The sequence below is a fragment of the Alosa sapidissima genome, chromosome 13 (assembly GCF_018492685.1).
Source record: "Alosa sapidissima isolate fAloSap1 chromosome 13, fAloSap1.pri, whole genome shotgun sequence".
Lineage (NCBI taxonomy): Eukaryota > Metazoa > Chordata > Actinopteri > Clupeiformes > Clupeidae > Alosa > Alosa sapidissima.
The window spans coordinates 25,570,337-25,583,288 of record NC_055969.1 but is presented as its reverse complement, the minus strand read 5'-3'; the positions used below and the strand labels follow the sequence as shown (position 1 = coordinate 25,583,288).

At 45.6% G+C, this 12,952-nt stretch overlaps 1 protein-coding gene across 3 annotated transcripts in view; it reads left to right on the top strand.

Moving 5' to 3' along the window:
* The window catches only part of naa25 (N-alpha-acetyltransferase 25, NatB auxiliary subunit), a 25,027-nt gene extending 12,632 nt beyond the window's left edge, over positions 1–12,395 (top strand). For all 3 annotated transcript variants that reach the window (XM_042059169.1, XM_042059170.1, XM_042059171.1), the window contains 11 exons: positions 327–507; positions 1,048–1,147; positions 1,266–1,417; positions 1,992–2,117; positions 3,007–3,250; positions 3,556–3,682; positions 4,961–5,026; positions 5,126–5,223; positions 6,569–6,679; positions 7,070–7,207; positions 10,368–12,395. In XM_042059169.1, coding sequence (XP_041915103.1) covers positions 327–507; positions 1,048–1,147; positions 1,266–1,417; positions 1,992–2,117; positions 3,007–3,250; positions 3,556–3,682; positions 4,961–5,026; positions 5,126–5,223; positions 6,569–6,679; positions 7,070–7,207; positions 10,368–10,490 — 1,466 coding nt within the window. In that variant the 3' untranslated portion in view covers positions 10,491–12,395. The remainder of the gene's footprint in view (positions 1–326; positions 508–1,047; positions 1,148–1,265; positions 1,418–1,991; positions 2,118–3,006; positions 3,251–3,555; positions 3,683–4,960; positions 5,027–5,125; positions 5,224–6,568; positions 6,680–7,069; positions 7,208–10,367) is intronic.
* The last annotated feature ends 557 nt before the right edge of the window (positions 12,396–12,952 follow it).

The following is a 12,952-nucleotide window of genomic DNA, read 5'->3' as shown; positions in this document are numbered from 1 at the left end:
TCTCTCTCTCTCTCTCTCTCTCTCTCTCTCAAATGAATGAGCATTTCATGGTTGAGCTTTAAGACATTGGGGGAAGCTCTTATAGCATCGCCATGTGTGTCTCTCTCTCTCTCTCTCTCTCTCTCTCTCTCTCTCTCTCTCTCTCTCTCTCTCAAATGAATAAATGTTCTTCCAGCATCTCCATGTGGTATAGGCATGTGTTGTAGATGAATATGTGAGTTACCTCAAATATGACCTGTCACTGTCTGGAGTCCTACAATTGTGACTGTCAAGGGGTCCCAAAGAGCTGATGTTTAATATGCTCTGTGTGTGTGTGTGTGTGTCAGGGGACGAGACGATGCTGTGGCAGAGTGTGTGTGTCCTGGAGGAGGGCTTGACCAACAGTCCTTCCAATGCCCAGTTCAAGCTGCTTCTCCTGCTGCTCTTCTGCCGCATTGGAGCCTTTGAACCCGTGGTGGACCTCTACACCAGCCTGGACGCCAAGCACGTCCAGCATGACACGATAGGGTACGACACACACACACACACACACACACAGAGGAGCCTTTGAACCCGTGGTGGACCTCTACACCAGCCTGGACACCAAGCACGTCCAGCACGACACGATAGGGTAACACACACACACACACAGAGGAGCCTTTGAACCCGTGGTGGACCTCTACACAAGCCTGGATGCCAAGCACGTCCAGCACGACACGATAGGGTACGACACACACACACACACACACACAGAGGAGCCTTTGGACCTCCCTCTACACCAGCCATGCACGTCCAGCACGACACACACATACACACACCAGAGCTTTTGAGCAACACAAAAACACACACACATATTGTGTGCATCTAGGTGCAACATACACACACACACACACACACACACACACACACACACGACCCTTTGAGTATCCAGTATAACTCATAACCCAGTATAAAACATACATCGTACATGTGGACATAGTAAGATCTGTTGGGTATCTGTAAATGTGTGTGTGTGTGTGTGTGTGTGTGTATATTTGTCAATATGAGGTGTTGCCCTGTGTGTTGCAGGTACATCCTCACGCGCTATGCAGAGGCTCTGGGCCAGTTTGCTGCCGCCTCCCAGTCCTGCAACTTCTCCCTCAGGTTTTTCCACTCCAACCAGAAAGATGTGAGCCACACACACACACACTCACTCAAAGAATGCCTCGTGTTTACTATATGCTTGTCCCCTTTAGAGTGTTTCATATCGATTCTGTGTATGTGTGTTTTTTGGCCGTCTGTGTTAGACCTCAGAGTACATCATCCAGGCGTACAAGTACGGAGCGTTTGAGAAGATTCCAGAGTTTATTGCGTTCCGGACGCGGCTGAATCACTCGCTGCACTTCGCTCAGGTGCGCACGGAGCGCATGCTGCTGGACCTCTTCCTGGAGGCAGACATGTGAGTCGCTGACCACTTCTTAAAGTAAATATGGACTGAAAACGGACAGACATGGACAGTTAGCTTGTTTATAGTTGATTCCATTGCTGCGAAGCCTGCTTCCAGGGGCAACCGTCATATTTACCGTTAATAAGCATTGATATAGAAGGGTGATTAAACTTTTTTTTTTACCAGATCTACTTCATAGGTGTCCGGTTATTCAGAATTAATACCCACCCCACCAGCCAATCAGAAAATAGTATTTCTTTTCTCTGGGTGTTAATAGTATTTATCATGTATGCAGGGATACTCGTGTATGCAGGGATACTCGTGTATGCAGGGATACTCATGTAAAAGCCATATCCTGAATATGATGAAAACCAGGATAAGCCTCATAAGCAGGATTCTGAATTCATGTAGTCCTTGCATTTAATCATATCTATAGCTGAATCCATGTAGTCCCTGTATCTAATCATATCTATAGCTGAATTCATGTAGTCCCTGCATCTAATAATTTCTATAGCTGAATCCATGTAGTCCCTGTATTTAATCATTTCTATACCTGCATTGATTGACTTGTTGTGTCCCTGTACAGCTCCTCGTCTTTAGAGGACAGTGTGAAGGCCATGGCTCTGACTCCGGAGGACGATGACATCCCCTGGGACTGCATGAGGGACAACAGGGACCTGACGGTGCTCACAAGCTGGGATCCACCTGACCGGTAGTCACACACACACACACACACACACACACACATTTGTAATCTCTATAGGCATAGTGCTGGCTAATATCCACATTATCCAGGCCACATGGTACGGGAGACGCTGTGGCCTTTGATCGCTCTGCCATAGAGAGCATACTGACGCACTGCATCACAGTGTGGTGTGCAAGCTGCACTGTGGCGCACAAAAAATCCCTGCAGAGGGTCATCCGCTCTGCAGAAAACATCATTGGCTGCCTTCTGCCCACCCTGGACAGCACTGCCTCATGCCGTTACCTCAGCTCAGCAAAACACATAATCAAGGCCTCCTCCTGCCCATGACTCCTCCCACCAATGACCCCTCCCACCCACGACCATCCCACACAGGACTCCTCCCACATATGACCCTGCCCATATGAGACTCCTCCCACCCAGGCCTCCTCCCACCCAGGCCACAGACACTTTCAGTTACTCCCCTCAGGAAGGCATTACAGGTCTATCAGAACCCGCACATCCAGATTCAGAGACAGCTTTTTCCCACAGCCATCACAACTCTAAACACTCGCTTACAGAAATAGGACTTGATCAGGATGCATGATTATCTTGCCTGTTTTGCACTTCATTTGCACTTTCCAGCACCGTGACTTTAAAAATAATATACAAAATTCATTAAAAAGCAAAATCTATTTTTATACTGCCTCTATGTGACTTGTCCTATTATGTGTGTGTGTGTCGGTATGGTTCTGTGTGAGAGTATGACGTGAGTGAGTTTATGAATATATTCTTCTATGCACCAGGAGTAGCACTGATTGTAGATTCTGATTGTATAATAGGCTGGTATCTTTTAAACGCACTACCTTTTAACACCAAATGTGATGCGGTTTGGGCAACTGTGTGTGTGTGTTTTTAGGCAGCTGACGGAGGCACATAGGAAGCAGTCTGTCGAGGAGGAAATGGTGTGGCTAAAGGTGCGCTCTCTAACGCTGCGTTTGATTGGCTGCCTGGCACTGTTGAGCCCAACCCATCCCCCACAGAACTCTGAGAAGACCAGTGAGAATGGAGTAGCCTCCAAACCCGCCACCTTGCACAAGCTTCTCCCTCAGCTGGAGACCGCCCTTCAAGAAGCAGCGGACTTCTCTCAAATGCACACGAAGGTACACAAACACACCAACACCTGAGGGTCACACAGTATGCTGCTATGTTACACACTAGCTTAGTATGGATGTTCTAGCCGTAGCCAGTTTTGGGTGCCTACATGATTGTGTATAGGCACAAGTTGTCGTGTGGGGGGGGGGGGGGGGGGGGGGGGTCAGTTTCAGCCATAGACCACTACTGTGTGTGTGTGTGCGTGTGCGCGCGCGCAGATGTTGCAACTGTAGCCAGTGTTGTGTGCCTACATTGTTGTGTGTATTGTTGTGCTCCTGATTAATCCCTCTGTGTGTGTGTGTGTGTGTGTCAGGTGTACCCGGTGTTTGGTCCCCCCTCTACGCGGTTGAGTGTGGCTCTGCAGACTGGCAGCTGCTCCTGTCAGCTCTCAGCCCTGAGACTTGTGCCCAGAGTCCTGCACATGGACAGTGCTGGCTTAGGTGAGACACACACACTGAGTGGTTCGGTACAGTACAGTCTGGTTTGGAATGGTACCTGGCTTGCGTTTTGATTGCCAACAGTAGCCTTACTTGGTAGGCAGGGTGTAGGGGCGACAACAACGAATAGTATCAATTTCTGTTCAGCATGTGATTGTTCATTTCAACAGGGCGTCGAGCTTTGTTTGAGAATAGACTGCAGACGGCGAGAAGAAGGAAAGACGCACAAATCACTTGTTTGTTACACAAACTACAACAATACCGTTCGAGAAAACAAATAAAGAACGGAATGGTAGCCTCCTGCTAGCCTTGGGGATGCTAAACTATCCTACCTAATTAGCTAACACACTTGCTATCCTTAGAGATGCTAACTATCCTACCTAGTTAGCTAACACACTTGCTAACCTTAGAGATGCTAACTATCCTACCTAGTTAGCTAACCACACTTGCTAGCCTCAGTGATGCTAACTATCCTACCTAGTTAGCTAACATAATTGCAATTAAACAGCAAGTTGTGCACTGATCACAGGGTTTCTGTTAACTTTGTATACTGATTTCACACTATTTGTGTTACCAAGTTACTATTTAACAACCATGTTTAATTACTAGACAGTTACTGAGACAATTACTTTACTAACAGAACACAGAGCTAACGTCAACACCTAGGAAACATTAGGAAATGATTTTCTGTTGCCTTATCAATGGACTGCAGTGGATCTAGCCTGGTCTAGCTCCACCTTTTAGGTACCGTACCCAATAAACATGGTACCCCAAGGGAAGGGTGGCCAAGAATGGTATGGTACGGGTCTGTTGTTTTGGTACCATTCTCAAATTCAGACAATGGAAACGCAAAATAATTGCGTACCAGACTGAACCGTATCGCTTGGTGGAAACCCATATACACCCTCACACGCCACACATTCGCATCAATACAAACTCATTCCACTGACACGCACTCACACACCCTCAACACAAACTCATTCAACTGACACATACACACTCACAGACCCTCAACACAAACTCATTCAACTGACACATATACACACTCACACACCCTCAACGCAAACTCATTCGACTGACGCATATACACACTCACACACCCTCAACACAAACTCATTCAACTGACACATATACACCCTCAACACAAACTCATTCGACTGACGCATGTACACACTCACATGTAACACACATACACACACACACACATGCTCAGCAACTTGAACATAGACAGACATGCACCCATGGTCACAGTCACTGAGTGTGTCTGTTTTTCTGCATCAGACGAGTCAGCAGAGTCCCAGTCTGAGATGGCCAGCAGCTTCAAAGCCCTACTGCAGCAGTTGCAGGGTGAGTAGCTGCATCTTACCTGTCCTCTGGTGAAACTGGTGAGCCCGAATGGCTCCAAAGCTCCTTACTGTGGTCTGTGCTCTTCTCTCCACCCGGCAGATATCTTGTCCAAATGTAAAGGGGACCTGGTCGTGATGAGTGGCGGTCAGTGCAGTACTCACCCCAGCCTCATGGAGGCGCTGGTGCTCTTTGTAGAGGTGAGAACACACATCCACAGACTCCTCTCACCTCTATCTGGGTTGGATGGCGTAACTACTTCTCATCACCTGTGTGTGTGTGTGTGACTACTTATTTCTTTGATTGTGAACTGTATGTTTAAAACATACCTCTGTTTCTCAAATTGTGTGTGACTACTTATTTCTTTAATTGTGAACTGTATGTCTAAAACATACCTCTGTTTCTCAAATTGTGTGTGTGTGTCTGTCCTCTTCTCTTTGTTTGAGTATGTAACTGCACATCTCATCTAGGGCTGGGCGATATGGCTGAAAACTGTATCACGAAATAAGTGTTTCATATCAGTCGATATCGATAATTATTGATTTTTTTAAAACCTATTTCAGATAAGGACCAGAAGGGGGGGAAAAAAGTTCAAAACAGTTTAAACACTTTTATTTCAAACTTAACCTTCCTCTGATTTTAATCACCTTAGTTATCAATCAAAGCAAACAGAGAAAAGAAATGTCAACACAATCATGAAAAACACTCAAATAAATAAATGTGCACATAAGTCTAAATGAAAAGCAGCACTGGTTGAAGAAATATTGTAAATAAAGTAGCTCAATTTGCTAGTTTGTCATAGTCTACTGGTTAGACTGTTCAGTTCCCCCACGTGTGTGTTAAGTTTCAAATGAATACTTTTTCTCCTTGAGACAGGCCCGTTTGAGACTCTTGGAAAATACTTTTCCATTTACATTCAGGATTGAGAAGATAAAAATTTAGCAGTCAACTTTTTTAAACAAGTGATGCTAACCGGATTTAATAGCAATTTAGCCAGTCGTCTTGTTTGGATTAAATGTGCACGCTGAGGAGGGATGCATCTGTGGAGAGGGAGAGGGAGAGTGCACGGGGCAAGGACTCAATGAGAGTCTGTGTTAAGGTACACCTACTTCTATCGCCTACTCTGGTAGAGTTGCACATACTGCAGTAGGTACAATGCAAGATATATTTAGCCTATTTATTTATATAGATAGATAGATAGATAGATAGATAGATATTATTATTGATCCCCAAGGGGAAATTCAAAGATGACGTAAGGCGGGAGTTGTGTTTTGCTTTTAATTATTGAATGTTCTATCGAACATATTTTTTATAGATATCGATTACATGTAAATCGCGATATATATATCGCTATCATTTTATCACCCAGCCCTAATCTCACCACACCTCTCTTTTTTTCCCACTTTTTACATATAGCTTTTTTTGTTTAGTACTAAACCTGGCTTGTGACTGTGTAAAATCTCTCTCTCTCTCTCTCTCTCTCTCTCTCTCTCTCTCTCTCTCTCTCTCTCTCTCTCTCTCTCTCTCTCTCTCTCTCTCTCTCAGACGGTGTGTGTGGTGTTGTGGGTGGTGACGGTGTGTGTGGGAGTTTTGCGACCCTTGAAGGTTAGTGCCCAAAAGAAGAAGAAAAAGAAAAAGGACAGCAGCACTTCTACGGTGAGAGCTTACACACGCACACACACATGCACACACACACACAGATACACACACACACACACATGCATACACATGCACACTCACACACACGCACACACACATGCACACACACACACAGATACACACACACACATGCACACTCACATGCACACTCACACACACACATGCACACTCACACACACACACACACATGCACACTCACACACACACACACACATGCACACTCACACACAGATACACACACACATGCACACTCACACACACACACACACACATGCACACTCACACACACACACACACACACACAGAGATACTCTTTCATACACATGATTGATGTATTGCTGTAATGTAATTATTGTGTGTGTGTGTGTGTGTGTGTGTGTGAGGTAGCCGGTTGTGGTATGTAGTTTTCTGGAGCTGGTTGAAGGCATACAGACGGTGATGTCACAAGCGCTAGACCACCTTAAGGAGCAGGAGACTCTAATCACCGCCCTCAAGCTCCAAGGCCTGTCGTTGGACAATGCACAGGTGTGTGTGTGTGGGGGGGGGGGGGGGACAAGGAGAGTACATTATTATTGGGTTAATTCATGTGTTTCTCCTGCATGCGATTCAAACACACACCTGCCTGAACACATTTGTCCACTAGATGGCAGTAGCTCCTCTGTCCACTAGAGGGTGACAATTTTTCGGTATTCCCGCGGGAGTCCTGCGGTACAGGAGTCAAATTCACTGTTGGTAACGTGATAGAGCAGAAATCAACGGGAGTGGCGGGAGGGGAACTGAGCCGGTGATTAAATTAAAAATTACGCTGCAATGCGGTGAGTGCACCCAAAGATTGCAAGGCATTTCTAGAAAAGAGAACCACTTACAACTCACAATATGTTTGTTGATTGCTAGCTACAGAGTAGCCAATCAGAGCAATACAAAGCAGCTGCCCTGTTCACAAGCCAATCAATCTAAGATGCTTGTTTTTGTAAGGGCAGGAATAAACACACATGGTAACAAAATCAATCAAAACATGTGTAGCTTTACTCAACACATTAACACTATGGTATAGTGTAATTGTCAAGTTGTATGGCTCACTGTGTTCAAAGTCGATCTTAATAACCCTCTTCACCTGCAGACAAATGGATCACATAGTGGACAATTCGGATGTAGGGGAGAGCCGGGACAGTTGAAACACTTTTTAATTAAATGTAATTTACAAAGGCGATCGTACTACACTGAAAGCTAATATTTGGTCACAAGCTACCTACATCTGTCCTGTCAAATACAAATGCATTTTCAACTTTGAACAAAACCGTTCAGGAATTATTACAGCAAAAGTGTGACGTGCGTAATATTTCATTCTTCCCTCCTGGTCGGGACGGTTGAAACAACATAAGGGGACGAATGAAACATACAGTTTAAGCCATATAAACTTCCCACAACATCAAAATTTTACTACATATCATGAATGGTACTCCCAAAAGGTGTTATTTTAGATTGTTGCAGGGTTATACGTCTTCGTGCATGTCTGTTAACAACTCATTGCCATCATCGTGAAGCGTGTATGACGCGTTTTTTGAAATATCATGCCCTGTGGATGATTCTGCCATTTTTATAGCTAGAACGGTAAGCTTTCCCATTTATATCATGTCTCTATTGTTGAAAATGTCGCTTCACTAGGTTTTTACGTGGCTTAGGCCACTGCACATCCAAATAAGTACCCTTAACGACCCACCGGCTGTCAGTCTCCATAGGATAACATGGGAAAACTTGACCCCCCCACCTGGTGGGCCCAAATATATTTTCATCTTCCTAAAACTGTTTTTCCATGTCTCGCCTCCATAAATGATTGTATAAACACAGATATTTGTGCATTTACTTAAAATACATGGAGTTACAGCCTGGTCAAGCTATAGTGACATATGTCTTTGTCGGGACGATTGAAACAATCGTCCCGACAAAGACATATGTCACTATAGCTTGTTTTGCTTTCCATGTAAACAAGCATGCGATATGAAATTCTGGGATTGTGGGAACACTAAATGGTCTACTGAATAAGCATTCGTAAGTCGAACCTTTAAATGAAAAACATTCATTAATAATCGAAAAAATGTAACCACTAATGAAGTTTACTTTTGCCCATCAAAACTCATTTATCGCCTGTAAGTCTGTAATAAAATGACATAGCAGGAAGATATTTCGCTGATAGGAGGTTAACATGCTCTATGTTTTGACCAAAGGACGTCTGTCTATCATCATTACACTTGGAGAAAACTTGAATGTTTCATTCGTCCCGTGTTTCAATCGTCCCGGCTCTCCCCTAGGTCTAAACAGCAAATAACTCAAGTGGTTATATTGTATATTTGTAGAGGTTTTTTTGTTTCGAGTCCGCATTTTCCTCTAGATTTAAACGTGTGCTTAATTTGTGCTGAGGCTGTGTATTGGTGTTGTGTTTGGCTATGTTGTAAGATTGTGAAAAGAATAAATATGAAAAGCTTTTGGGAAATGGCTGAAAGATGAACGATAATGCACCTTTAGCCTACTGTATATAAGTATATATACTCTTTTGATCCCGTGAGGGAAATTTGGTCTCTGCATTTATCCCAATCCGGGTAATTAGTGAAACACTCTCAGCACACAGTGAACACACAGTGAGGTGAAGCACACACTAATCCCGGCTCAGTGAGCTGCCTGCAACAACAGCGGCTCTCGGGGAGCAGTGAGGGGTTAGGTGCCTTGCACTTCAGCCGTGCCTACTGGTCGGGGTTCAAACCGGCAACCCTCCGGTAACAAGTCCGAAACGCTAACCAGTAGGCCACGGCTGCCCCATATATGTATATAGTGAAGTTCGCGAGATGGAAAGAGGAAATGGCGTTTAAATGCCCATTTAAACTATAATCTAATCTATCTACTTTTGTGCGTTTTAAATCCGAAATAAGATGGAATGTGAGGAGACTGCTATTAACTTTAAAGAGGCATATAGCCTACTATCTGCAGCCTATGACGTCTATGGATGTCTGCTTTAGTTGTTGACAGCAGGGTTTTTTTATGATTTAAAATGATACTTTCTAGATTTTAACGGGCCATGTTGAAGAGCTGATGTCTGTTATTGTTTGTGCAAATATAGCCTGATTCATGCCCCTTGCATTTTGCAACTGTGAGGTCCATGGTAGGCGCCCGACAGAAATATTTCATTTTGCAAGTGATTTCCACGCTCTGGTGGTGTTCGCCCCCCAGTTTCAGAGCTATTCTAAATGCAAAAATGCATAGAGGGAGTTCCTAAACTATATAGCCTAAGGTATAAGGTAGGCCTATTACACAACATAAATTGTCACTATGCTGGCGACCCAAATAAAATCTCCTATGACCCACCTGTGGGTCATGACCCAGTCTTTGGCAACCAATGCTTTAGACAACATGGGGAACGAAAAAAACGGAGCGGGAGCGGGACTGGATTCGGGAGCCTTTCTCTCGGGATTTTGCAGGACAGGATTTTTTTGGGGGAGGCAGTCACGTGATCGGGATATGACGGGTATTTGTGTGGGCTCGGGATGGGATGGGAGCGATAATTGATTCCCGTGTCACCCTCTACTGTCCACGTAGTAATTACTAAAGCCCAAAAGGCCCTGAACGACTGTAATAGTGCATCTGCTATCAGTGATCTCTTTAACACTCAGTCATGTCCTGTGTGTGTGTATAGGAGGATGCCGCCAGTATGAATGCTGTGTTTGGCAAGGTCCAGAGCAGCTACCTGCGTTCGCTGTCGGAGCTCAGTGAGCTGCTGAAGAAGAGGATGGACACTCTGAAGGCTCTGAAGATCTGAGCGCGCTCTACACAATGCCCTGCAGCCCCCCCCCCACCCCCTCCAAAACACACAGCACTGTGTCTAGCCCAAACCCTAACCCCCCCAACCCCCCTCTCCCAGACCTTCAATACGGACCTGCGTACATCTAACTGTAACCATTAGGCCAGCATATGCCCCTGTCCCTCACGTTTACGCCGGCTATACGGTCACTCATACATGCTCGCTTACACACACACACACACACACACACACACACACACACACACACACACACACACACACACACACACACGTAGTCGCAGACATGGTGGGAGTACCTCTGGCTCCCTCATTTGGTGTGACGCAGACAGACTGAAGGAACAGTCATTATATGAAATCTAATAGATTATTGAGTATGCTTAGAGCTATGCTGTAAAACTGTCCACAGAAGAAAAATGAAATACGTTTTTAATGATAAGTTGATGAATGTCCACCTGTGTTGACCTGAACACTGACAGCCCAACCACCCCCCCCCCCCCCCCCCCACTCAAGGCAGGCAGCCACCACCCCACCCTCCTCCACGTCGTCTGCATAGCCCTTACGCTAGACACCCAGAGCCATACGTCTGGAGGTCGGCTGAAGGTTGTCTGGCCACCTGCACTGGTCTTTGGCTCGACTCTTCTGTGCAACTCTGCTGCAGCTCAGTGGCGCCCCCTACAGGCAAAGACAAGAGCCGCAAGGAACATGGAGACAGAGTTTTGTGACAGAGATTTGGCTGTTGGTGCTTGTGACCACTTACACGAGCAGCACAAGACACACACACACACACACACACACACACACACACACACACGCGCAAATTAACACATAGTCATACACACATTCATGTTTGTGTAAGCATTAGGACAGAATGTAGTGGATGTGGTATGAGTAAGGCGTGTGGGGGCCACAGCTTGTGAGCTATAGTTCCAGTGTGGCCAGAGATTGCCATTTTCCTTTCTAACCTCACCATCGCCTGAGGACTCTGAACTTCACCAATGCTTCCTTACATTCAGCAGAATGAGACTTGAGCCCCTTCAGAACGCCAATAGCAGTCTGTCCAGCAGCCTCCCCTCACACTCCTCAGTGGCCCCGTCCAGTTCTGGGACTGGAATACCTGAGACAGCAGAGGTTGGCACACTGCAGATGCATTATGGGTAAAGGTGTGTGTGTGTGTGTGTGTGTGAGTGTGTGAGAGAGATTTGAGGGGGGTGGGGGCTGGAGCTGTCTGTCCGCGGGCTGAAACCAAGCTCGCTGAAGGAGACATCATGCTCAACCTCACCCCCCACCCCACCCCATCAAGACAAAAAAACACCTCAATGCATTTCTCCACCCAGAATCACCACTCTTTCTCTCCATGTCAATGTATACCAAAAAAGGCTTCTGATGCTTGCCAACATGATAGGAACTCTCTGTAACAAGGCTTGCAGTCCACCAGCAGGGGGCGTCTGTGCGCAGGCTCCCAGAGACCCACCAGGTGTGTGTTAGCCACATAGCGTGTTAGCGCCATCTGGCACGTGGGTTGCAGCTGCCTAGAGACTCTTCAGTGGGAGCTACTTAGCTCTGTAGCGCTAGCGTCCTCTTGTCTTTCAGCAGAAGGGATGAAGGGGAGAGTCTCTGGACTCGTGTGGACAGTCGAGTCGTGTTAATCCTCCAGTCAGAACTTGTTTGGGCTTTCGGGGGGGTCCGGTTGCAAGCTGAAACCAGGACACATGTGACGGTGGACTGAAGCAGCAACGGCAACAGCAGCTTTCAGATGACTGAAAGAGATGCTTAAATGGTCGACAATCTGTTCATCTCATTGCTTACTCGTTTCCGTTGTGATAGACAAAAAATGGACGAAGAAAACAAAAAAACACTGGAATGCCACGAGGAGTTTTTTTTTTTTGTTTTGTTTTTGTTTTTTTTTTTAATAAAAAAACTGAAAATAAGAACAGACTTGATGGGTGGATTTATTATGGAATGCCTGAATGGAGGTGTACTGAGATGTCTGAGGTGTCAGCTGCTGATGTTCTCAGCAGTGTTCTCAGCAGAGCCTGCTGGACAACTGAGATGTGTGTGTGTGTGTGTGTGTGCGGGCGGGGGGGATTTCTGTGGTTTGTATGTTCCTGTTTCTGTGGGGAGTTGGGATCAGGATGATCAGGAAACAGGCCAGAGTGTGTGTGTGTGTGTGTGTTAGGAGCGCAGAGCTCCAGTTGTGTGTTTTTTGAGGCTAGTGTTCATGTATGTGCAAATGTATGAATCCACATTGCTTACATCAGATAGAACAGGAATGGCCATCTCTGTGAATCATCTCGATACATCTCCATTATGATCAGTACCACCTCTGACAACACTATAGTGAACTATGAGTTGCTGATTCTGCATTATGTACACAAGCATCTCTACTGCCTTGGAAGAACTTTTTGTGTGTATGGGGGATTTTTTGTGTGTAATGTGTGTGTATTGGAACTGCATTGTGT